At 43.3% G+C, this 26,844-nt stretch overlaps 1 protein-coding gene across 1 annotated transcript in view; it reads right to left on the bottom strand.

The window, feature by feature from the left end:
* Positions 1–4,918: 4,918 nt before the first annotated feature.
* CASR (calcium sensing receptor) overlaps positions 4,919–26,844 on the bottom strand; it is a 202,201-nt gene continuing 180,275 nt past the window's right edge. The window contains exons 5-7 of the mRNA XM_082247261.1: positions 18,042–18,278; positions 12,811–12,934; positions 4,919–6,743 (exon numbers count right to left, since the gene is read on the bottom strand). Coding sequence (XP_082103387.1) covers positions 5,335–6,743; positions 12,811–12,934; positions 18,042–18,278 — 1,770 coding nt within the window. The 3' untranslated portion in view covers positions 4,919–5,334. The remainder of the gene's footprint in view (positions 6,744–12,810; positions 12,935–18,041; positions 18,279–26,844) is intronic.

Below are 26,844 nucleotides of genomic sequence, written 5' to 3'. Positions count from 1 at the left end.
ATAAATGTGTGGGAACAGAAAACGACCAGACTTTCTCGGATGGTCGGGGCCAGATACCTCTAGGGACGCCTGGTTCAGATCCAATCAGCGCCAGTGGTCCTAGAAATTCTAGGCTGGCCTCGTCAAGCCGGCCTGGCCGACTTGGACATGCTAGTCGCAGACGTTCCGTGGGAACTTCGTCTTAGGGAGTGTCTGTGGTCTCAAGGACCAATTTACCATCGTGCTTTATAGTCGCTGGTTTTAATGGCCTGGCCATTGAGACCCAAGTACTGAAGGACAGAGGTTTGTCTGCTTCAGTCATTCCTACCCTTATTAAAGCAAGGAAAGCGACTTCCAGCAAGGTCTATTATCACACATGGAAGACTTATATTGCGTGGTGCGAATCTTTAGGATTTCCTCCACGTACCTATTCGGTGACTCGAATATTGGCTTTTTTGCAACAAGGGGTTGAGCAGAAGCTAGCCTTGAGCACCATCAAGGGTCAAGTTTCAGCATTAGCAATCTTCTTTCAGAAACCTTTAGCTACCAAGTCCTTGGTGCGGAATTTCATCCAGGGGGTGCGGCACCTGGCTCCACCAGTCCGCGCGCCCTTACCGCCCTGGGATCTTAATTTAGTTTTGTCGGTTCTACAGAAACCTCCCTTTGAAAACATCAGGGAGATTCCCTTGCTTACTTTATCCCAGAAGGTGGCCTTCTTGGTGGCTATCACTTCTGCTCGCAGGGTGTCAGAACTGGCTGCATTATCATGCCAGTCCCCATACCTAGTGATTCATAGGGATAAGGTAGTACTTCATTCTAAGCCATCCTTTCTTCCTAAGGTGGTTTCAGATTTTCATCTGAATGAAGATATTGTACTACCTTCCTTGTGTCCTCAGCCCAAGCATCATCGGGAACATGCGTTGCATTCCTTAGATGTGGTTCGGGCAATCAGGGTATACCTGAAAGCTACGGAATCATTCCGTAAGACGGATTCACTTTTTGTGATCACGGATGGCCCCAGAAAGGGTTTGCCTGCATCTGCCGCGACCATTGCCAAATGGATTAGACAGACGGTGGTACAGGCTTATTCTATTAAGGGTCAGAGTCCTCCGTTCCCTGTTAGGGCGCACTCCACTCGAGCGCTCAGTACTTCCTGGGCCTTTCGCCATCAGGCGTCAGTGGTCCAGGTATGTAAGGCGGCCACCTGGTCGTCGGTACATACCTTTACAAAATTCTATAAAATTGATGTGACGGCATCGGCGGATGCCTCATTTGGCCGCAAGGTTTTGCAGGCCGCAATTTGAGGAGACCGGTGGTCTACCTCGAGGGTTTTTTTTCTGTTTGAAAAAAAAAAAAAAAATTTTCCTTTTTTGTTGAGTCTCATCATTAAGGATGAGCATTGTAAACTTCTAGTTGGCACTGGTTGGGCCTTCTAGATTGGGATTTGATTTTCATTTTCCCACCCCTCATTTGTGATACTGCTCTGGGACGTCCCGAAGGTGCTGTATCACCGAGGACTACGTCTGTCAATGAGCGATAGAGAAAAATGGATTTTTGTAAAATCTTACCGTAAAATCCTTTTCTCTTAGCTCATTGACAGACGTAGTCCCCGCCCCTCTGTTTTTGAGTTGGGTTGGGTTAAAATCTCTAAAGACTGCTTTTTGACATAACTGATTTGCTGAGGCAGAGAGAGAGAGGATATACCCTCTGGGACTGCCCCTAGGGTGTGGCCAGAGCATTTTAATTTCCTGTCTAGTCCTGCTCCTGTGGAGGCAACATAACCCGAAGGTGCTGTATCACCGAGGACTACGTCTGTCAATGAGCTAAGAGAAAAGGATTTTACGGTAAGATTTTACAAAAATCCATTTTTATTGTCTAAGTGTTTTGGTATAGTTCATTTTAGATGGCCTAGGTGTCTTTAGTGGACTACTATACCATTATTTGTGTTGTTTGTATCCCCCCTTCTTATGGGTGGTTGTGTTTTTTTAATATTTGTATAAATCAATAAATGTATATATTTTTTTAAAATTATGGAGTAATAAGTCTTTGCGGTACCATGAAAGTCCTCAGTGCCTCAACCCAATTTCCATAATGATATGTGAACTTTAGGACGCAGGTACAATCCCATTTATTTAATATCCATGTAGCACACTTTAATAGTTAACTAGTTTATTTTATTTTTTTGGGATTCTTCAATCAACTCTTCAACCATCTCCTTCATTGTTGTCTTATACTACAGCAGAAGCAGTGCATTTGGATGGGCACATCTTCGGCAAAACCTTGGGAACCATACCTGGACCCCACACTGTGGGGACACCATGTTGCTCAGGGCAATGAATACTGTATGGGTGCTCACCTTGGGTTATAGGCTCATACCTACAGGTGATTGGACACTGGCAAAGCTTCTTGAGGACATGCCTCGCCTCTAACCCTACCTAATGCTGTGAGTCCTCAGTGGTTTCTGACCTCTTCTCTCTTGTGGACATATCACTAGTTTATCATTTTATTTTTTGGATTCTTCAATCGACTCTTCAACTATCTCCTTTACTGTTGCCTTATACTACAGCAGAAGCAGTGCATTCAGGTAGGCGCAACCTTGGTAAAAACTTGGGAGCCATACCTGGACCCCACACTGTGGGAACGCCATGTTGCTTAGGGCACTGGATCCTGTGTGGGCACTCGCGTTCGGTTATAGGCTCGCACCTTCAGGTTGTTGGACACTGCTAAAGCTTTTTGAGGACATGCCTCCCCTCTAACCCTACCTGACTCCGTGAGTCCTCTGTTTTTTGCTAGTGCCCTAAGGTGTTGGACTTCTCCCTTGCAGAGACATCACTTTAGCCTAACTAGTTGATTTTATTTTTGGATTCTTCAATCTCTTTCACTGTTGCCTTCTTCTACAATAGAAGCAGTGCATTTGGGTTGGTGGCAACCTTGGTAAAACCTTGGGAGCCATACCCAGACCCCATGCTTTGGGACACCATGTTGCTTGGGGCATTGGATCTTGTATGGGCGCTCACCTTTACATTAAGGGCTCATTTACACTTGCTTTGACTTTAACACACATTATAGCAACTACTGCTTCAACATGCTTTATTGATGCTTCAATGGTGCTTTTGATGATGCTTTTTTTGAAGCTTTAATAAAGCTTGGCAAATGCCGTGTGTGTGATTTTCTATTTGTTTAAAGTATATCCCCAGCTCAGTAGTACCCCCACTCAGCAGATCCCCAGTTCATTAGTACCCCTGTTCAGCAGACCCCCCCCAGCTTATTAGTACCCTCATTCAGCAGATCCCCTGCCCAGTAATACCTGTAGCTTGGCTAATGTCCCACCCAGTAGTACCTCCAGCTTTGCTGATCCCCCACTTAGTAATAACCCCCCAGCTCTGCTCATCCCCTGCTCAGTAGTAATCCCCAGCTCTGCTGATCCTCCGTTTAGAAGTAACCCCCAGCTCTGTTGCTCCTCTGGTTTGCTGGTCCTTCTCTTTCTCTGGTTCCCGCTATATTGCGGCCACGCTGCTCACCACGTGACATCTCCTAGTTTCTCCTGCTCTAGTCCCCCAGTTCTTCTGATCCTCTGCTGCTTAGTCCTCTCTCTTCTGTATCCGCTCACCCTCAGATATAGTGTGCCATGTGCTAGTTCCTCCATTCCGGTCCAGGCCCCGCTCACCTTTCTGCTGCTCCACACTGCACACCAGATGTGACGTCTGCACCAGACACTCTTAGAATATATACACATGAACCAGAAGTGACTGCTGATGACGCCTTTCAGTTTGCTTGTTGGTCTCCCATTGCATCCTGGGATATCTCATACCTACAATACCTCCAAAACAAAGCTAACACTGAATAAAAGCCTCTCAAAAGCTGCAGATGCTGTTAGCGAATGTTGTCATAGACTTCTACGGAGGCTTTGGAAATGCTTTGAAGTAGTGATCGATCAATATAGTTTTTTTAATGCCAATACCGATATTTTGGTCATCGGATATCGGTATCGACCGATATTGGCTGATATTTACAGACATTAAAAAAAAATGTTTTATATTTTTAAAATTTTTTTTTTTTTTCATAGGTACCCTTGTGGAGGTATCTGGGGGTCTAAAAGACCCCAAACCCCTGCTCTGCACTTAAAAGCATTCAAAATGCCAAGTTTGGCTGTTTTGAATGCTATTTTTTTTAATTTGGCACCAAGTACCCGGAAGTGAAGTCATGACATCACTTCCAGGTTTTCTTACATGGAAACCAGATCAGAGCAGAATGCGGCTTTGATCGGGTCTTCTCTTCGGCAGCCGTGGAGGTAGGATGCCCGGGTCTCCCGGTGGGACGGGAGACCCAGGCGAGTCGCAGAAGACGGCGGGAGGGGGACGTCCCCTCCCGCTCCTTGTAATGACATCCGAGGGGCTTCTCAGCCACATCGGTTGTCATTACAAGACAGCTGACCGTCGGCTATAGACACCGGTACCGGGGTGATGCCTCTAGCTGCAGGCATCACTCCGGTACAGCACTTTCCCGAAATATCGGCAATATTGGTAACTTTAGGGGCCGATTCCGATATATCGGGGAAAGTGCATATCGGCGTTGCCAATAATCGATCGATCCCTACTTTGAAGCACCAAGAAAGCAACATGGGGTATAATTTTTGAAGCAAAACAAACACAACAGTGTGAACAGGGCTGTAAGGTAACCATTTTATTTAGTGACAGGGGCTTTGATTGGCATTCAGAGCGCTTTAAAAAAGGGTGTCCAATGTCACATTATGAAGCAAGTGTAAATGAGCCCTAAAGTGCCAAGAGCCAACAAAAGTTTGTTTTCTTTAGGAAATAGATTTTTCAGATAAAATAAAGTGTGCCATTATGTTCTATGTTTACAGTTTATTATTTTTAATACCACCAATGCAGACAGACCAGACCAGGTTTACCAATGTAGCCCCACCAAGCCCCCCCACCCCTCCCGACCAGGCATCGGAAAACAAGTCGGCACCACAGTATGAGCAACTCACAGGTTTCAAACAGCCTTAACTGGGTACATATCACAAATATAAAGTCATCAATTACCACAGATCAATAATTCACCTACAACGGGTCTGTCACTACTGCAGTTCTTCAAACTGGGAACGTTTTTTTTTTTTTATACAGCAAACAGAAAAATTGTCCCCAACAGGAAGTATATGTGAATATGAAATACCAAATATACGACAAATGTATACAATCCTATATGTTCCTTCAATCAGTCAACATTAATACACAGATGGAGAAAGAAGTCTCCAGTAAATTTATCATACGTTCCATCCAGGATGAGTCTTTGTTCAATTTTAAAAGATCTCATTCCCTATCAAGGTCAGTCTAAACGGTAAGATCGTAATTAAGATTTATTCATATTTTCTGTGATTGTTCCATCAACCTCCTTCTTCAAAATCTCTGTTTGAGCCAAGGAAGCCACTATGCTTTGGTTTTCGGGGCCGGCTTGGCTTGGCGCCTCATGATTCTCCGTCTCGTCGACATTGGAGGCTGTTCGGAAGCTGGACTCGCTTCCGCCATCACTGTTTTGGAGCGGGAGTAAAGCTTTATGTCTCATCAAACTGTCATCACTGTTTTTCCCTTCCAGGGAGTTCTTTTGCCTCATGACCTTGTTGGACACTGAATTCTTGGAAGGTTCATCAAAACTCAGGGATAAGGTGACCGTGCCACTGCCAAAGCTGACTTTCTGCTTGCAGCTTCTGGCTCGGTCAGCTGCGGTGAAATGTTCATCGTGATTGCTCTTGCTGCTGATGGAGGACGATGGTGTAGAGCCTGCAGAACCTCCCAAGCTGTTGGACCTTTTGTGGGACACGTTACTGCGCCTTAGAGTAGCTCGGGCTGCAACCTTGAAAGCGTGAGCCACTGTGCTACAACGGACCTCTTCGATGGTATTCCTGGATGGTTTGAACAGAATGATGTAGAGCTTGTTGAAGAAGATGCAAGCCAACAGGCCGAAACTCGAGGCCAGAATGGCAATGATCTCAACAGCCGAAACGTACTTCCCGTAGGTGCTTACATAGGCCGGAATGAAGGATATCCAGACAATGAAGAATATTAGCATGCTAAATGTGATAAATTTGGCTTCGTTGAAATTTTCTGGTAGCTTCCGTGCCTTGAAAGCAAAGAAAAAGCATATTCCCGCCAGCAAGCAAATGTAGCCAATCAGGAATCCAAGAGCCATCAATGATCCCTCATTGCAAATGACGAATATGATCTCATCCTCGTGATTCTTAGCAGCCCTGGGAGGCGCTGTGTATAGCCATATGATGCACGTAACAATCTGCACGAAAGTACACAGAAAAACCAGAAGAAACTGGAGGTTTAGGCCCCACCACTTCCGCTGAAAGCTCGTGGGGATTTTGGCCTCAAACACAAGCAGGATGCGGTTGGTTTTCACCAGGATGCAGGATATGCAAAGCACAAAACTGATGCCAAAAGCTGGTTGCCGCAGCCGGCATGTCCAATCCTCTGGCTCACCGATGAAGAAGAGGGAACTGGAGAAGCAACACAACAATGAGAAGAGCAGGAGATAGGAGAGCTCGCGGTTTGTTGCCTTAACAATGGGTGTGTTGCGGAATTTTATGAACACGCTGAGTACGAAGGATGTCAGGAATATTCCCAAGATGGAGAACATGGTGAGAGCAATCCCAAATGGTTCCGTCCAAGACAGGAACTCAATCTCCTTGGCAATGCAGGATGTGTGGTTTTCATTCGACCAGTATTCTGCAGCACATTTCTCACAAGCGCTTGCATCTGGAAAAGAGAAAGTGGTGTTATGGGGGAAATGCAATGGTGGCACTCTTACCTCTATGGATGGTTCCTAAAGTGTCACTAAACCCACATCATAAAAAACGATCAGTATATGGCGTATTACATGCTGTTTATACCCACTTCATCACTATGAGATTCCTTTTCTGTATTCTGCAAAAAACCTGGTCGATCTCTATCTCACCTCCTGTCCACGTCTCCAATTCAGCTAGGGAGTTTGCAGCTGTTGTTGCTAAATCTGCACATGCTCAGTTTTCAGTGAGTTTCTATGCTGAGCATCTTCTCCCTATTACATCTGAGCAGCCCATGTGACTATAGAGTCACATACGTGGGCATATACACAGTGGTAAATGACAGCCCACTACCTCCCTCCTCCCCCAAGCCCAATAACCAGCTAAACACCACAGGGGCAGGATATTACATGAAGATTGATGGAGGCTTCAGCTCCCCCTTATTCTACGGCACAGCCTGTGACTGGCAGAAATCTAGCTAATCCACCATGTTGCCAAAAAATAATAAATTTGATTTCAAATATACAGTATATTTGTATGACAATTTAAAACAGTTTATTGATATTTGTTTTTTATTATGTTGAACGTGACCAGCAGCAAAGGACTAGAAGCTCCTCCTGCTTACAGTGCCTTGAAAAAGTATTAATACCCCTTGAAATTTTCCACATTTTGTCATGTTACCAAAAACTTAAATGTATTTTATTGGGATTTTATGTGATAGACCGACACAAAGTGGCACATAACTGTGAAGTGGAAGGAAAATGGTTTTCAACATTTTTTACAAATAAATCTGTGAAAATTGCTGTTCACAGATGCTCTCCATCCAATCTGACAGAGCTTGAGCTATTTCGCAAAGAAGAATGGGCAACAATTTGACTCTAGATTTACAAAGCTAGTAGAGACATAACCAAAAAAATTGCAGGGGGGCATTTGTATTCAGCCCCCCTGCAATTTGTATTCAGCCCCCCTGAGTCAATACTTTGTAGAACCCCCTTTCACTGCAATTACAACTGCAAGTTTTTTGGTTATGTCTCTACTAGCTTTGTAAATCTAGAGTCAAATTTTTGCCCATTCTTCTTTGCGAAATAGCTCAAGCTCTGTCAGATTGGATGGAGAGCATCTGTGAACAGCAATTTTCAAGTCTTGCCACAGACTCTCGATTGGGTTTAGGTCTGGACTTTGGGCCATTCTAACACATGAATATTCTTGGATCTAAAGCATTCCATTGTAGCTCTGGCTGTATGTTTTGGGCCGTTGTCCTGCTGAAAGGTGAACCTCCGCCCAAGTCTTTTTTGCAGACTGTATTTGGCTCCATCCATTTTTTTTTCCTTTAATAATTCTTTTTATTAGAGGTTTTATAAACATGACCCATGCAGGGGTAACCTTATACAGACCGCCAGTGCCTCTCACGGCCATCAATAACAAATAACCAAAGAGAATATAAAACAACACAAGGTGTGTGTGGATGGCCCTCCCCAATACATTACATGTAAGTAGAACAAAAAAAAAAAAAAAACCCCCGAAAAGGCCGGCACAGCCCTGTGTACCCTCCCACCAAAATAGAGCTGTTGAGAAAAACGTTATAACCGTAAATTTACCCTTAAAGTAGGACCTCAGATATAATTGCTGTAAAGTCGCCCTTGAGCCATTTACCCCAAACTTTATCAAACTTCTTTGGGCATCCTCTATTATAGTTGGCATCCTTATAGAGGGGAATGGCATGGTTGACCCATTTTATCCAGGCTGATACTGTTGGAGGAGTAGGTTTTTTTTTTTTTTTTCCAGGCTAGGGTTATTGCCTTCCTTGCGTGGAATAGAAGGAGTGCCAGCAGCATCCGTTCTGCCACTGTAGGGGTCAGTTCTTCAACCAGTCCCAGTAAGCAGACTCGCAAGGAGGGAGAGAGGTTCTAATCGGAGACCCTTTGTATTTCACTAAAGCAAAGACTTAGTTCACCTGGATGCCTGTAACTTCCAAGAAGGTATTGAGAATCCAGAGAGCACCCCCCAGAGAGGGACTCGGGTCATTAATGAAAAGAAGTAAATGTTCAGTGTACAAGGCTACCCTCTCCTCCAGCCAGCCAATATGAAGACCTTTGATCTCTGGGGATTACGGAGAGGCTCTGCAATTGGTTCAGGTCCATCTATCTTCCTAACAACTCTGACCAGCTTCCCTGTCCCTGCTGCAGAAAAGCATCCCCACAACATGATGCTGCCACGGTGGTATGTTCAGGGTGATGTGCAGTGTTAGTGTTCCGCCACACATAGCGTTTGCTTTTCAGCCAAAAATATACATTATGGTCTCATCTGACCAGAGCACCTTCTTCCACATGTTTGCTGTGTCCCCCCAACATGGCTTCTCGCAAACTGCAAATGGGACTTCTCCTGGCTTTCTTTCAATAATGGCTTTCTTCTTGCTACTCTTCCATAAAGGCCAGATTTGTGGAGTTCACGATGAAGCCCACGTTCACATTGGTCCATTTTGACATGCAAGTTGATTGCCCACAATGGCACCGTCCGAAACGGTGGGATGACAACTTTGCGGCGCTGCACCGATTCCCAAAAGTGGTTTCTGTACTATTTTTGAAGACTTCGGGGGGGGGGGGGCGATTTCAATAGACATCTGTGCAGAAGCCAGCACAGATGTCTGTGAAATCGCCTCCGAAGTCGGACTGAAAATGCCGGTTTGAAATTGTGCAAGTTAAGCTGAACTTGCACGATTTTAAACCGGCCTCAGTGTAAATCTGGGCTAATAGTTGTCCCGTGGACAGATTCAACCACCTGAGCTGTGGATCTTCGCAGCTTCTCCAGAGTTACCATGGGCCTCTTGGCTGCTTCTCTGAGGAATGCTCTTCTTGCCCGGCCTGTCAATTTAGGTGGACGGCCATGTCTTGGTAGGTTTGCAGTTGTGCCATAATCTTTCCATTTTCCCATGATGGATTGAACAGCGCTCCATGAGATGTTCAAAGCTTGGGATATTTTTTTATAACCTAACCCTGCTTTTAACTTCTCCACAACTTTATTATTGAGCTGTCTGGTGTGTTCCTTGGCCTTCATGATGCGGTTTGTTCACTAAGGTGCTCTAACAAACCTCTGAGGGCTTCACAGAACAGCTGTATTTATACTGAGATTAAATGACACAGGTGGACTCTATTTACTAATTAGATCACGGGCTACTGGCCTCCGCTTTTGTAGCTGGTGGCAACCTTGGAGTCCTGATTCGGCTGTGATGTAAAGAGCCTTACATCCATATCTACATATCCGTGCAGGGAATACATACCGGGTCTCTTTTTTGGCCCCACTTGCACTTTAGCTAGCGCTGACCTCGGGAGTGTGCCGGAATCGACACCTCACCCTCTGGGACAGCCCTGGTTCTCAGTATCCTTGGGCTATGAGCCCCTTTTGCCTTAACCCTCCGAGGATGGATATGGAGCCATGCGCATGATCAATGACCGGACCTCCTGGTTCTCCAGCATCACTATTCAACATTATTAATAATGTGTCTACCTGGGACTCAACGTGGTCTTTGAGGAAGCACACCCAAGGGCGAAACACGTCAGACACGTCCCTTTGTTGGGTTGAGACTACCATGGATATGTTGTATATGCCATCATGAGAATTTTTTTCTCTTTTAATCTGTTTTAATAATTTAATAAAAGTTATTTGTATTTGTTAATATGTGGTCAGTATGTGGTTGATTAATTAACTTACGCTCACCTGTCAGGAGCCCCCCTCAACAAATCCATCTCTTTTACCAAGAGGAGCCAGTATCTTGCCACCTTTGTTGTCCAGATCTGTACCCTCTAACCTCCTTTTTTTTTTATTCATTATCTTCTTAGGTTTGGGGGTCTCCTGATTGTATTGAATACATCCAATAAGGCACCTCTTTTTGTTTGCTATACTATTACTAATTAGATGACTTCTGAAGGCAATTGGTTCCACTAGATTTTAGTTAGGGATATCAGAGTAAAAGGGGCTGAACACAAATGCACTCCATACTTTTCAGATATTTATTTGTAAAATAATCCAATTGAGAACCTGTGGAAAGACTTGAAAATTGCTGTTCACAGACGCTCTCCATCCAATCTGACAGAGCTTGAGCTATTTTGCAAAGAAGAATGGGCAAAAATGTCCCTCTCTATATATGCAAAGCTGGTAGAGACATCCCCAAAAAGACTTGCAGCTGTAATTGCAGGGAAAGGCGGTTCTACAAAGTATTGACTCCGGAGGGAGGGAGGGGTGAATACAAATGCACACCACACTTTTCAATTTATTTGTAAAAGATTTTGAAAACCATTAATCATTTTCCTTCCACTTCACAATTATGTGCCACTTTGTGTCGGTCTGTGTTGTGGAAATTTTGATTTTAGTTTAAATAGTCATTATGTCTCCCAGTGTCGGTTTTACCGATAATCGATATTTACAGTGATTATCGCTTTAACTGTCATTGCAGGAAAGACTTGCTGGTGAAAATCTTCCATTGGATGAGATGGCACAATACTTGTAGCAAAGAGAGTCCGTCGCACAGATCTATGTCTGCAGGTCAGGGCCCTGTGCTGCTGAGATATGTCTGTGATACGGAAATTCTTATTTTACCAAGATTAATAGACTGCTCCTTATAGTCGCATTTGATCGGTGTGACTGGGGGGGGCTGCTGCTATTATCTTATGCAGATAAAACCTCATCAACTGGAACAAATAGAATGGTCACTATCAAAATTGGTTTATATATATGAATCATGTTTGATGGAAACCCACCAACAGGTAATGGAATGCATGTTTATGGATTGACATGAATGAACAATGAAAAGCCATGTGCTTTCTGGCAGTTTAGTCTTTTGTTCACTCTTGTCCATCTATGGGCGTATACTCCACAGCTTCTATTGTGCTTTTTGAATGTATACGTATCTGTGATTGGTGGCCATGAAGCCACTCCCTGTAACTCACTTACTTGCTGTAAATAAACAAGCCCTGCTCAGAACAGATCAGAACACAGAAGCAGGCACACACACACACACACACACACACTGACACACACACACACACACACACACACACACACAGACATAGACACACAGACACAAGCTCACATAGCCATTTAAGAGACACATAACCTCTCACACATAAACTCTCACACACAAACACTTACTCTTACACAAATGCACACACATACATATCCAATGGAGAGAGACCTGGCAGATGGCATCGAAATGACCCAGCGCGTTTGTTCCTTTCTTTATCGCCGAACAATTGGTAAATAGTTATACAGGAGAGCGGCGCATTTGTACTTTTCAGTACAAGCCCTTTTAATTTCCACCACAGTCTGTCGCATAAAATCCCAATAAAATACATTTACATTTTTGGTTGTAACATGACAAAATGTGGAAAATTTCAAGGGGTGTGAATACTTTGTGAAGGCACTGTATGTTTCCCTGAAGACAGGCTGGAAAAGATCTGATGGGAGCACACCCCTCAAAGGCACGGGGGGCACACTGGGCACCTAGCATTTAGCACAATGGCAGCAAAGGTGTCCCGGGCGTCCCCTTACCAGTATTCCAACCCTACAAACAAATGGCCACTGCCCCCGCCTATACCTGGCCTTCGCAGCAAGGAGAACATGGAAGGGCGACACAAGATTCATATACCCACCATAGTGCTGGTCGCTGTCACCACCCAAAAAAAAAATCCAAAATATGTGCTTCTATAGAAGCCTAAGATTGGTGCACCTTTGCACATATTTGTTATTTGCATTTAAATTTTTTCTACTATTTGACTCAAAAATGTATGAAACTTACAAATTTATTGATACAAAAATTCAATCGTGGTTTTCCTGTTACCAATCCCCGGTGGTTCCTAATTTGGCCCCTAGGGCAGTGCTCTTTTCTCTGCCTATCTTTTTGTAATTATGCTTCACTGGCCATTGAGCCCTACCTAATTGAGTGAGTGGGAGGGTATACAGAGGTTCCCATCTTTTTGGTGAGGATACCTAATTAGATCATCAGTTCCCCTGCCCAATATTGTTTTCTGTGTCCCCCCTTCACTTACCTGTCTCATCGGAGTACTCGCCTTCGGGGCACGGCTCGCACATGAAGCAGCAGGTCGGTTCACCCTCAATAATCCCTTTCCTGGTGCCTTCATGACAGATCCGGCTACAGTTGGAGAACGGAACCTGCCGGAGAGGTAAGATGAACATCTTCAGTAGTAACATTAATAAATATTCAACTTTTCAAGAAACTGGAATGGATACGTTACAGTTACAATCAATTTGATGGTAAACAACGGCTTCAGCTTTTCAAAATTCTCTTTTTTATAAGGCTGATGTAATTACTAAATAATAACTGTATTTGTTTTTTTGCAGCAAATTTATAGTCGATGGTATTTCCATTGTTTACCACCTTCTGTTGTCAATGCTTGAGGGCACAGTTCCAAATGAAAGAGTAATGAGGAATTAAGGAGTCTATTTATGTGAAGATCTGCTGTGCGAACGTCACGTTAATCCCTTTGTTTTGTATAATATTCCTATGATCATCAGCGCCATCTAGTGGTATAATGTGCTATTTTCTTGACTGAGGTATTCCAGAAATAATAACACATTATTGACATTAGATGGTGCTGACATTCATAGGAAATCACCATTTTAACCACTTTTCAGCCTATGCGACATACCTATACATTGCAAGGTTGAAGGGGTTACTGCAGCTACAGTCATCCTCCCAGAATCTTTTTTTTTTTTTTCTATTAGTAATGGGCTTTAACCGGTTCCGGACCATTCACCGCATATGTACTGCGGCAGAGCGGCCTTCCTGCGCAAACCGACGTAGGTAAACGTCGGTCGCGCGCCTGCAGCTAGGGGGCGAGCGTGCACCTCTGGCACTAAGCAGCGGGAACTCCGATGCACGGGGCAGGCGGCTCCGCTTGCCGTCTGACACCTGTGATCGCTCCCCACTGAGAGAGAAGAACAGTCAGCTGTTGTAAACACAGCTGACCGTTCTTCTCCCTGGAATGATGAGAGCGCCTGTGATCCTTCTATATAGGATCGCATGTCTCTATGATCATTTCACAAGCCCCACCCCCATACAGTTACAATCACTCCACTAGGCTTACATTTAGCCCCTTGATCACCCACAGTGTTAACCCCTTCCCTGCCAGTGTCATTACAGTGACAGTGCATATTTTAGCACTGGTTATTGTAGTAATATCACTGGTCCCCCCCAAAAGTGTCAAAAATGTCAGTTAGGGGTCCGATCTGTCCGTCGCAATGTCGCAGTCCCGCTAAAAATCGCAGATCGCTGCCATTACTAGTAAAAAAAAAAAAAACTATAAAAATTACATAAATCTTTCCCGTAGCTAGAAGACGCAATAACTTTTGCGCAAACCAATCAAAATACGCTTATTGCGATTTTTTTTTTTTTTTACCAAAAATATGTAGCAGAATTCAAATTGGCCTAAAATGTTAAAAAAATTTTGATTTTTAAATTGTTTTTTTTTGGGAATGTTATATAGCAGAAAGTGGAAAATATTGTTTTTTTTTGTCCCTTTTAGCTCTCTGTAAGGGGGGTAATTCTTCCCAATGATGAGAGTAAGGAGCATTCTTCCCACTGACTGTCACACTAATGTGCCATGAGTTGTAGATTTTTAATTTTTAGCAGGGGTTCCCCGAGACCAGAAATTTATTTCAAGGGTTCCTCTGTGTTGAAAAGGCTGCCCTAGACTGTTTTTTGGGCCAGAAGAGTGAATATTATTGTGTGCCTGGCTGCTGCTGCACTATCTGGGAAAAGAACCTGGGACAAATCAGAGACCGTCTCCGAGGTGAGAGGGCATTGGACACGCTTTTTTTTTTTTTTAAAGCACTCTGAATGCCATTCAAAGCACCTGTCACTTAAAAAATGGTAAGCTTACTTGTCCTGTTTACACGTTGTGTTTGCTTCACTTCAAATATTATCCCCCGTGTCACTTTGTTGGTGCTTCAAACCATCTCCAAAGAGGTCTATGAAAATGCTCAATTATCGCACCTGCAGCTTTTGAGAGGCTTTTATTTAGCTTTAGCTTCAGTTTGTTTTGTAGATATTGCAGGTATGAGATATCCCAGGATGCACTGGGAAACAACAAGCAATCTGGAAAGACATTATCAGCAGCAGTGGCGGCTGGTGCTCAAAATTTTTTTTGGGGGGGGGGGGGAGGGCGCAAACAGAAAAATGTAATAGGCATTGCTTTGCGGCAAAAAACGCTGTAAAAAAGTTGCGTGACTTTGAGGTCACAAAAGTGTGAAAGGGGCCTTCAGTAATTAAGGTATAGTGTGCCCCCTTTCAATGCAGAGAGACCAGCATGCCCCCTTTCAATGCACAGTGACCAGCGTGCCCCCTATCAATGCAGTGACCAGTGTACATGCCCCCTTCAATGCAGAGAGACCAGCGTGCCCCCTTTCAATGCATAGAGACCAGCGTGCCCCCTTTCAATGCACAGTGACCAGCGTGCCCCCTTTCAATGCAGTGACCAGCGTACATGCCCCCTTCAATGCAGTGACCAGCATACATGCCCCCTTCAATGCAGTGACCAGTGTACATGCCCCCTTCAATGCAGTGACCAGTGTACATGCCCCCTTCAATGCAGAGATCAGGCGTACATGCCCCCAATGCAGAGACCAGCATACATGCCCCCTTCAATGCAGTGACCAGCATACCATTCCCCCAATGCAGTGACCAGCGTACATGCCCCCAATGCAGTGACCAGCGTACATGCCCCAAATGCAGTGACCAGCGTACATGCCCCCAATGCAGTGCTACCAGCGTACATGCCCCCAATGAAGTGACCAGCATACATGCCCCCAATGCAGTGACCAGTATACATGCCCCCAATGCAGTGACCAGTATACACGCCCCCAATGTTGTGACCAGCGTACATGCCCCCAATGCAGTGACAGCATACATGCCCCCAATGTAGTGACCAGCGTACATGCCCCCAATGTAGTGACCAGCATACATGCCCCTAATGCAAAGATCAGCGTGCGTGCCCCCAATGCAGTGACCAGCATACATTCCCCCAATGCACAGATCAGTGTGCATGCCCCCAATGTAGTGACCAGCAATACATGCCGCCAGTGTAGTAACCAGCATACATTCCCCCAATGCAGAAATCAGCGTGTGTGCCCCCTTACTTACCTGGAGCAGCAGCGGCGGTGATCGGCTTCTCCTCAGTCCCCCGAACGGCGGCTTCTCCTCGGTCCCGGCGGCGCGTCTCCTCCAGTCCTTCCGCTCCCGCCCCCTCCTCGCCCAATGGCATGGGGTTTGCCTTGCGGCCAATCAGGAAGCGCGTATTGGACGCGCTTCCTGATTGGCCAGGAGGAGGATCGGTGTGACAATAGCAAATTTTAATTCGCTATTGTCACACAATGGGTGGGCTCGGGACGCACTGCTCTGCGCCCCGGGTCCACCCTTTGCAACGCCATATTAGAGCCTCTGGCTCTAATCAGGTGATGCAAAAAAAAAAAATCCCCATTGAACTCCATGCGTCCGGCGCCCCTGCATGCAGATTAGGGGGCCGGACGCATGGATGGGGGGGGGGGCGGCGCCCCTAACGAACCGGCCGCCACTGATCAGCAGTCACTTCTGGTTTATGTGTATATACTTTTTCCCTAAGTGTCTGGTGCAGACGTCACATCTGGTGTGCAGTGTGGAGCAGAGCTGGGGGTTACTTCTTACATAGTTACATAGTTTGTGAGGTTGAAAAAAGACATCAGTACATCCAGTTCAACCTATGATGTGTGTGTGTGTTTGCTGTTAACTGTACATTGAATACCCCTCTATGTTGTGGTCTTTAAGGTGCCCATCTAATAGTTTTTTGAAACTATCAATGCTTCCTGCTGATACTACGGCTTGTGGAAGCAAATTCCACGTTCTTATTGCTCTGACAGCGAAGAACCCCTTACGTATTTTAAGGTTAAACCGTTTTTCCTCTAGTTTTAGGGAGTGGCCACGTGTCTTATTTGTATTCCCTTTCTCTACTTGAGTCGCTCCTATTAGAACGGTTCCAATTGCACAGCACGGTCCGCTACTTGTCAGGCGCCTGACAAGTCGGATCAGTGTGAACCGGCACTCAGTGGTGGATTTTCCAAAAAAAATAAAAAATAAAAATGACCTAGTTTGTAGACACGATAACTTTTGCTCAAACCAATTAAAATACGCTTATTGGGATTTTTTACCAAAAATATGTAGCGGAATACAAATTGGCCTAAAAGAATGAAAAAATTTGATTTTAAATTTTTTTTGGGAATGTTATATAGCAAAATGTGAAAATTATTATTTTTTTTTTTTTTTTACAGAATTTTTTTGTTTATAGCGCAAAAAATAAAAATTGCACAGGTGATCAAATACCACCAAAAGAAATCTCTATTTCTGTGAAAAACATAGGACATACATTTTATTTCGGTACAGTGTCGCACGACCGCACAATTGCCTGTTAAAATAACGCAGTGCCGAATCACAAAAAATGGCCTGGTCATTAAGGGGGCAAATCCTTCCGGTCCAGAACTGGATAAGGTCAAAGCAAGTGTAAAAGAGCCCTTAAAAAACTAAGTGGTGGAATTGTTAAAGCTGGACACACCAAGAAATTACCTTCAGTTGGGCAAGTATTTGTTGTGGAAATTGCATATTTAATACAGTGGCTCACCAATGCATTGTAATCTCTGGTCAAGAAGCCATATAAGGTCATACCTTTCTTTTCAAAGCCTAACCTCCCCCCCTTTAAAGTATTAGTCACAGTCCAAACAATGGATAAGCAAGCCCTTTTCAGGACAAAGGGTGTTGGTTTGGGGGGATGGTATATTCTAAATACTTCTGGCCAAAGATGCAAGAAAGTCAGTCTCACAAGAAACATCCATGAAGCAAGAAGCTGATCCTGACTTCCCTGAGCCATGTGCATGAATGGGACTCCATGGCTGCAAACTTCTTTTAGTTAAGTATTCTTGATATATATATATATATATATATATATATATATATATCTTTATCTGTATCTGCCAGTCTTGTATTATTGTAATAGTTTTGTATGTACAGATTGCTTTTGCATAGTAAAAGCACATTTATACACCGCACAGGTCTAAGTTTCCTTGTTTTTAACGCAAAGTAACCTTTGCTAGATAGATGCAAGCAAAACAGTATTGAAGCTTTCAACCTCTACTTTAATGTATTGTGGATTGTGCTCTTTTAATTCACAAACACAAAAAAAAAAAAGACCCCGGGCGTCTCCTGAAGAGACCCCCCCAAAATAACGTCACCTACCTCTCTTGAGAATCCACTCCACAGGATCTTGCTCTCGTTAATGAAAAGCCGCTCCCCTTTCCGGGCATACACATTGTAGTGACCGATGTCTTCAAAGACCACTTCGTCCGAGCCGTCCTCCTTGGACAAGTGCCAGTTGATGATGGTGTAATTCCCCACCAGGTCTCCAAAGTCATTGAAGTCCACTTGCTCCCCCATGTTATTGGTGAAATTTAAGTGCCTCAAATGTTTCAGGACCTACAAAATGCAAAAAAACATATTTTTGTATTTCGCTAAAAGGCAAGGAACACTTTGCTAAATATTTGGAACTAAGGCACTGCACCATAATATTCAAAATTTCAGATTCAAAAGCATAATGATAGTGTAGCACTACTCCCAAGGGAGCTGCTGAGTGTGGGTCCCCCTGGGTTACCGCTAGCAGCAATAGTACCTTTAGGCATGCTTCTCCAAGTTTGAGCGCCTCAGATAAGAACCAGTCCAGTTTCTTTGGTTTATAGGGTTTATTTGAGAACTTGGATAGGAGAAGGGATGATTGGGATACTCCAACAACTGAACTATGCACAAATAGGCAGGGACTCTACAAAATGCTGCTTGACGCTGGTTAACGCTGGCTGGATGCCGGTTAACTCTGACTTGACCTTTGACTGCTAAAAGTCCTTAGAGCTCCCTGAGGTACTCCTTCCTGAGGTAGCGGACTTTCAACATTTATGGCGCTTTTCCACTGCATGGAACCGAACGGTTCGGCTCGCTTTTGTGCTTTTCCACTGCTGGTACCGCATGGTACGGTGTAGGAACGGTTCGGTACGGCAGCGCTTTTCCACTGCATGGAACTGAGCGGTTCGGCTCTCAAAAACAGTACAACCTCGATTGTGGTTCCAAGAGGTACCATACCCGGTACCATATCCCACAATCCTTTGCATGCAGTTACTACTAGTCACTGATTGGTCAGAGAATCTTTGTTATCCCACCCACTTAACTTTAGTACTACTTTAGTGGAAAAGCAAGCCATACCGTACCGTACCGAACCGTTCCAACACCGTACCATGCAGTACCAGCAGTGGAAAAGCAAACCGGGCCAAGCAGGGCCGAGTAGAGCCGAGCCGGTACTTGCAGTGGAAAAGTGCCATTACTGTACTGCTGAACACTTCAGGGCCCTTCCTGGCGCCCCCTTTACTTCCCTTTCTTCAGGGCATTAATACTTGGCACCTGCTTTACTGTACACTACTGGTTAGCTGGCTCCTGGATCCCCTTTGACCTTTCTGGAGTGGTCCCCTCTCTTAGGCAAACCCTGGGCAGATCCTGAGTACTCACGACACTGTTTTTCCTGAAGATCCCTGCCCAGCAGCATCACTCGGTCAGCACATTTTGGATCCTCTCTGAAGCTCAGCTCAACCTCCGGTCCCTAGGCCAACCGCCTGGACCACCTTTACACCTTTACAGGAGAGGAACAGCCGTCACCTCCTCCTGGGACTAATGCTCCCGCCAAAAGACTCTGTCACGTGCTCCCTCCAGGATTTTTTCCAAATCCCAGGGTACATTGAGGCAATCCCTGCCCACTGGGACAGTCATAAACCCTGGTGTGCTATTTGCCAGATTCCCTCCACTGTCCAACAAGGTTCCTCATTGGATACAGTGGGGAGACTCCCCAGACTCAACAGACCACACCTGGAAACACGTGACCGATTAGCTAACTGATCAGGTCCCTCTAATAAGCAGACAGGGCCACAACATGCTTTTTCCAAGCACCTATCTAGTAGGGTGCTACAATAGTTTATAGAAGTCAACCTTTTTACCCCAGAGGTAACCTTGAATGAATTTTCAGGTCTTGGGAAACCTCTGCTAAGGAAATTCCTTAGGGATCAATGCTTTCCCTACTGTGATGGTCAGTATACTACCCTTAGGGCTTGTACACAAGTGCAACAAGCACTCTTGATCCTCTAAAAAATGATCCATGCTTGGATCGCTTTTCAGAGGTGTCTGACAAGCTGTGAGGAGGCGATCTGTTGCCTCACCACCTGTTTTAACCCTATAACTGCAGTGTAACTTATGCATTGCACCAGTCTCGGAACAAGGTCGTCTAGAGCTCAGTGCGACCATGCCAAATTGCGCCCTTCCCTTCCCAAGATGTATGAGCATTAGAGTCCATTCACACTGCCACGACTTGTGGGGCGACTTGTGTGCCCTCAAGTCACCCCAAGTCGCTTGACATAACAAAAGCAATGTTAATCAATGAGTGCCGTCTTAATTGGCACTACTGAAGTCGCTCCGACTTCAGAAAAGGGTCCTGTACTACTTTGAGTCGACTTGTGATCCGACTTGTCCCATAGACTTCAATGGGAGTCGCCTCCTTATCTTATTTGAAGCGACTTGTGATCCGACTTTCCATTAAAATGGTCCTGAACCAGAAAAAAAGGTAATTTTTCTTAGAATTTTTAGTAGCGCAGGGATGGGGCTCCGCTCCACATGGGCGTTTTTGTTGCAGGCGTTTATCGGGCATTTTTTGGGCATCTTTGGAGGCAGGCATGACATCTGAACTTCTGTGTAGGGGTATATATATATATATATATATATACACACACACATATATGTATATATACACATACACATATATAGGTGTGATAGGAGCGGAGCCACATCCATGCGCTAATGAAATTATTTGCAGGGATGTGGCTCCGCTCCTATTACACCTATATGTGTGTATGTGTATATATACATATATGTATGTGTGTATATATACCCCTATACAGAAGTTCAGATGTCATGCCTGCCTCCAAAGACGCCCAAAAAATGCCGGATAAACGCCTGCAACAAAAACGCCTAGGTGGAGCAAAGCCCCATCCCTGTGCTACTAAAAATTCTAAGAAAAATTATCTTTTTTTTCTGGTTCTGGACATGCTACAGAGCTGAAACTTCACAGGTACACTTTTTAGACCCCCCAGACACTAAATCCAAAGAGATCTCTTTTTTTTTTTTTTCAATAATTTTTTCAATAATTGGGTCTCTATCAAAAACGACAATTTTTACGAACCTTTTTTTGTGTGATTGAGCATGACCCAGAACCATCATATTCTGATTGGCCAAATACAAAGTCGTACAAAGTCGTCTATCATACAAGTCGCGCTGAATTCGCGCAAAGTGGCGCTGAAAGTTACGCTAACAAGTCGCCCCTTATGAGGCGACTTTCTGGTAGCGGCAGTGTGAATGGGGTCTTATGTGTCAGAAAAAATCCCCCCCCCAAAAAAAAAATTGAGCACTAATCTGCATGCTCACCCCCTAAACACTCAGCTCAAATCCTCTCTCTCCCAGTGTGCCCCCAGCATAAATTCCCCCCCCCCATCAAATCTTTCCCCTCCCAAGCACAAATCTCCAACTCCAAATTCCCCTCCCCCAATCTTAACACAACCCCCCTCCTTCCACAAATTTCCCCCCATAGCACAAATACCCCCCAATCATCCCTACTAGCACAACCCTCCCCCCCAAAAAAACAATATATATATTTTCACTCTACCAAACTACTTTTTTAGCACAACCCCCCCCCCAATCCCTCCTCCTAGCATAAATCCTCTTCCCCTATTCTCCCTCCCAACACAAACCCCTTCCCAAATTACCACTCCTAGCACACCTCTCCAAATTTGCCCTCCTAGAAAAATTCTTACCCCCAGCCGCCCCCCAAAATTCCCCCTCTCAACACAATCCACCCCCCCTTCACATGATACCACAGTGCCCAGGGCAGCCGTCCCTCCCCTTGTCCCGGCCCTGCATTGCACACAGTTACGTGGGAGGTTCTGGCGTGGCCCCATAGAACTGCAACAGTCAAGTTTGGCGGCAGCACTGCCTGCTACATGCTGTTTAAGTTTTGTCGCAGTATGTGTAAAGCTGTGTGCAGCTGTATGTTGGTGTTCAGGCGGGCAGCCAGAGGTCAGTAAAACCGTGGCTCAACCACCAGGTTTTATTGCCCCCCCCCCAACATTACGTATGAATGAGCCCTTACAGACATACAGTATACAAAAGATCAATGGTGTCTTGCAGCTGGCTCTGCCAAGTGGCCTCAGAACTATGAGGGCACTATCAAAGGGGAGATCAATCAGCCATAGCTACAGACCTGTGCAACTCTACGTTTCTGTTCAGGGGAGCAGTCAAACCGTGGCTCAACCATGGTTTTATTGCCCTCCCAACATCACAAGTGAACGAGCCATTACAGACATCTGAAAAAGATCATTGGTGTCTTACACCTGGTTTAAAGGGGAGATAAATCCGCCATAGCTCAAGGAACTCCTAGCAACCTCTGGAGGAGCCGTTAAGTTCTATGGAACCCTGGTTGTGAATGGTTGGCTTTTAGTTGTTCACCATTTACACTGGCACAACCATAAACCCATCCCTGCACTCCAGGGTGCTAGGCGTAATCCTGGACTCTGATCTCTCTATTTGACCCCCACATTTAATCACTTTCAAAAGCTTGCCGCCTCAACCACCGCAACATTTACAAAATACGTCCCTTCCTAATCGATGACACCACAAAGCTTCTAATCCACTCCCTGGTCATCTCTCGCCTCCACTACTGAAACTCCCTTCTCATTGGCTTACCTTTACAAAGGATATCTCCCCTTCAGTCCGTCATGAATGCTGCTGCCAGACTCATCCACCTTACCAATCGCTCAGTGTCTGCCACCCCTCTCTGCCAATCCCTCCATTGGTTCCGCTCACCCAACAAATAAAATTTGAAATACTAACAATAACTTACAAAGCCATCAACAACTCTGCCCCCAGCTACATCACTAACCTAGTCTCAAAATACCAACCAAATCATTTCTTCCAGGACCTCCTGCTCTCTGGTTCCCTCGTCACCCCCATCCATGCTCGCTTCCAGGACTTCTCCCATCCTCTCGAACTCCCTACCCCAATCTGTCAGATTATCTCCTACTCCACTGTCCACTTTAAGGCGATCCCTGAAACCCCTTCTTTTCAGAGAAGCCTTTCCTGCCCCCACCTAACAACTGTACTTTTATTTTCTCCACCAGCCAATCCCCCACAGTTGAAAAAAAGTACTAGGGCGCCATCTAGTATTTTCACAAATAAAATCTGTATACAATGTCACTCTTTACAAAAGAGAGTTATCTATGAACATTAACATAAATAAACATTCCATAAAGTGTCTCTGGATGATAATGTAAAGAAAATAACCATAAACAATAACGCAAAGGAAAAATAAAGTAAACCCTGTGACCATAAAAGATTTTCAATCAACTCTGATAATTCTTAACCACTTGCCGCCCGCCCACCGTCAAATGGCGGCGGAGCGGTGCGGCTCTCGTTCTGGGATGACGTCATATGACGGCTCCCAGAACGGCTGCTCTTGCGGGGGCGTGCATTGCGGCGTTCGTGGCCGTGCCATGTTCCTAGGATATGGCGCGACCTCGATCTTGGTAAAGAGTCAATGACATGGCTCTTTACCCATGTGATCGGCTGTGTCCAATCACAGCCGGTCACATGTAAATGAGGAAGTGCCATTTACCGTCTCTCCACTGTCAGAGTGTAGGGCAAGGAGAGCCGATCAGTGGCTCCTCCTCAAAGGGGAGTCTAGGACAGGTAATCAGTGCCCTGATTATAGTAAAGTAAAAAAACAGTGCCCACATTTAGTGCCCATAGTGTTGCCAGTCAGTGCCCATCAGTGTCTGCTCATCTGTGCTGCCCATCAGTGCCGCCTATTAGTGCCACCTATCAGTGCCCATCAGTGCAGCATATTCGTATCTCCTCATCAGTGCCCATATGTGCCATGTCATCAGTACTCATAAGTGCCACCTCATCAGTTCAGCCTATGAGTGCCCATCAGTGGCGCCCGTCAGTGCCCATTAGTGCCGCCTATCAGTGCCACCTCTCAGTGCCCATCAGTTCCGCCTTTTAGTGCCCATTAGTGCCGCCTATCAGTGCCCATCAGTGTGGCATATTAGTACCTCCTCATCAGTGCCACCTCATCAGTGCAGCCTATCAGTGCCCATCAGTGCCGCCTCATCAGCGCACATCAGTGAAGAAGAAAAATTACTTATTTCCAAAATTTACTGACAGAAAATAAGAAAAACCTTTTTTTTTCCAAAATTTTCTGTCTTTTCTCTTTTTTTTGTAAGAAATAAAAAACCCAGTGGTGATTAAATACCACCACAATAAAGCTCTATTTGTGTGAAAGAAATTATAAAAATGTCATATGGGTACATTGTAGCATGACCGTGCAATTGTCATTCAAAGTGTGACAGCCCTGAAAGCTGAAAATTGGCCTGGGCAGGAAGGGGGTGAAAGGGCCGGTATTGAAGTGGTTAAAGAAAAGTCCCATAAGTGGATGGTGAAGAAAGAGTCCACAGCCTGTAAAACAAAACTGAATGTGCCGGTACTAATCCTCCTCCAGGTGAGAAAAGCACATCTACAGTATTAGTAAAAGCGGCACACATTATATATAGTTAGGCACAAAGTTAACCCCTTGATCCCCCTAGGTGTTAACCCCTTTTCAGCCAGTGTCAATACAGTGACCGTGTATCGTAATATCACTGATCACTGTATTAGTGTCACTGGAAATGTCTGTGGCAGTTAGTCACTTCCCCCAGCGTCAGTTATTGTCAGATTGTCCGCCGCACTATTGCAGTCCCATTATAAGTCGCTGATCGCCACCATTAGTAGTATAAGAAAAAAAAAATACAAATTCCAGTACATATCACATTGTTTGTAGAAGCTATAACTTTTACGCAAACCAATCGATATACACTTATTGATTTTATTTATTTATTTATCAAAGCAGAATCCAATTTTTTTTGTTATTGGATATGTTTTGAAGCAAAAAGTAAAAAATGATAATTTTTTTTTCAAAATGTTTGATCTTTTTGCATTTATATTGCATAAAATAAAAAACCCAGCAGTGTTCAAATACCACCAAAAGAAATTTGTGTGAAATAAAATTATATACATTTTGTTTGAGTGTATCATTGGATGACCGAGCAATTACCAGATAAAGTAGTGCAGTGCTAAATAGCCAAAAATAGCCTGGTTATGAAGGGGGTAAAATCTTACAGAGGGCGTGGTTATTTTTTTTTTTCTTTAACATACTGACCCTGACCTTTGACTCTCACATTGATCTTTGACCCTAACCTCTGACCTAGATCAATTCCTGATCTAGCTAGTTTATCTTTATTTTTTACTATTTTCCTATTATCTTTTTTTACACACACTTTTTATTATTTACAATTTTCTCCTCTGGCAAGGAGAAATACTGTAAATGCAATGTATTGTATAATGTATCCTGTATGTAATACAATGTATTGTATAATATATCCTATATGTATATAATGTATTATATATATGGTATCCTGTATGCATACAATGTATTATGTATGGTATGTTGTATGTATACAATGTATAATATAATATATCCTGTATGAATACAATGTATTATATAATGTATCCTGTATGAATACAATGTATTATATAATGTATCCTGTATGTATACAATGTATAATATAATGTATCCTGTATGTATACAATGTATTATATATTGTATCCTGTATGAATACAATGTATTATATAATGTATCCTGTATGTATACAATGTATTATATAATGTATCCTGTATGTATACAATGTATTATATAATATATCCTGTATGTATACAATGTATTATATAATGTATCCTGTATGTATACAATGTATTATATAATGTATCCTGTATGTATACAATGTATTATATAATATATCCTGTATGTATACAATGTATTATATAATGTATCCTGTATGTATACAATGTATTATATAATATATCCTGTATGTATACAATGTATTGTATAATGTATCCTGTATGTATACAATGTATTATATAATGTATTCTGTATGTATACAATGTATTGTATAATGTATCCTGTATGTATACAATGTATTATATAATGTATTATGTATGTAATACAATGTATACATACAGGAAACATTATATAATACATTGTATCTTTCCATTCAGAAGCGTATAAAATTTTCTCCTCTAGCAAGGAGAATTAGATACAATGTATTATATAATGTATCCTGTATGTATACAGTGTATTATATAATGCATCCTGTATGTATACAATGTATTATATATTGTATCCTGTATGTATATGATGTATTATATAATGTATCCTGTATGTATACAATGTAATATATAATGTATCCTGTATGTATACAATGTATTATATAATGTATCCTGTATGTATACAATGTATTATATAATGTATCCTGTATGTATATGATGTATTATATAATGTATCCTGTATGTATATGATGTATTATATAATGTATCCTGTATGTATACAATGTATTATATAATGTATCCTGTATGTATATGATGTATTATATAATGTATCCTGTATGTATACCATGTATTATATAATGTATCCTGTATGTATACAATGTATTATATATTGTATCCTGTATGTATACAATGTATAATATAATGTATCCTGTATGAATACAATGTATTATATAATGTATCCTGTATGTATACAATGTATTATATATTGTATCCTGTATGTATACAATGTATAATATAATGTATCCTGTATGAATACAATGTATTATATAATGTATCCTGTATGTATATGATGTATTATATATTGTATCCTGTATGTATACAATGTATTATATATTGTATCCTGTATGTATACAATGTATTATATATTGTATCCTGTATGTATATGATGTATTATATAATGTATCCTGTATGTATATGATGTATTATATAATGTATCCTGTATTTATACAATGTAATATATATTGTATCCTGTATGTATATGATG

The sequence above is a fragment of the Pelophylax lessonae genome (assembly GCF_965119305.1).
Source record: "Pelophylax lessonae genome assembly, chromosome: 2".
In the NCBI taxonomy this organism is placed as follows: Eukaryota; Metazoa; Chordata; class Amphibia; order Anura; family Ranidae; genus Pelophylax; species Pelophylax lessonae.
Note: the sequence above shows the minus strand (reverse complement) of the source record. Positions and strands in the feature narration are given on the sequence as shown.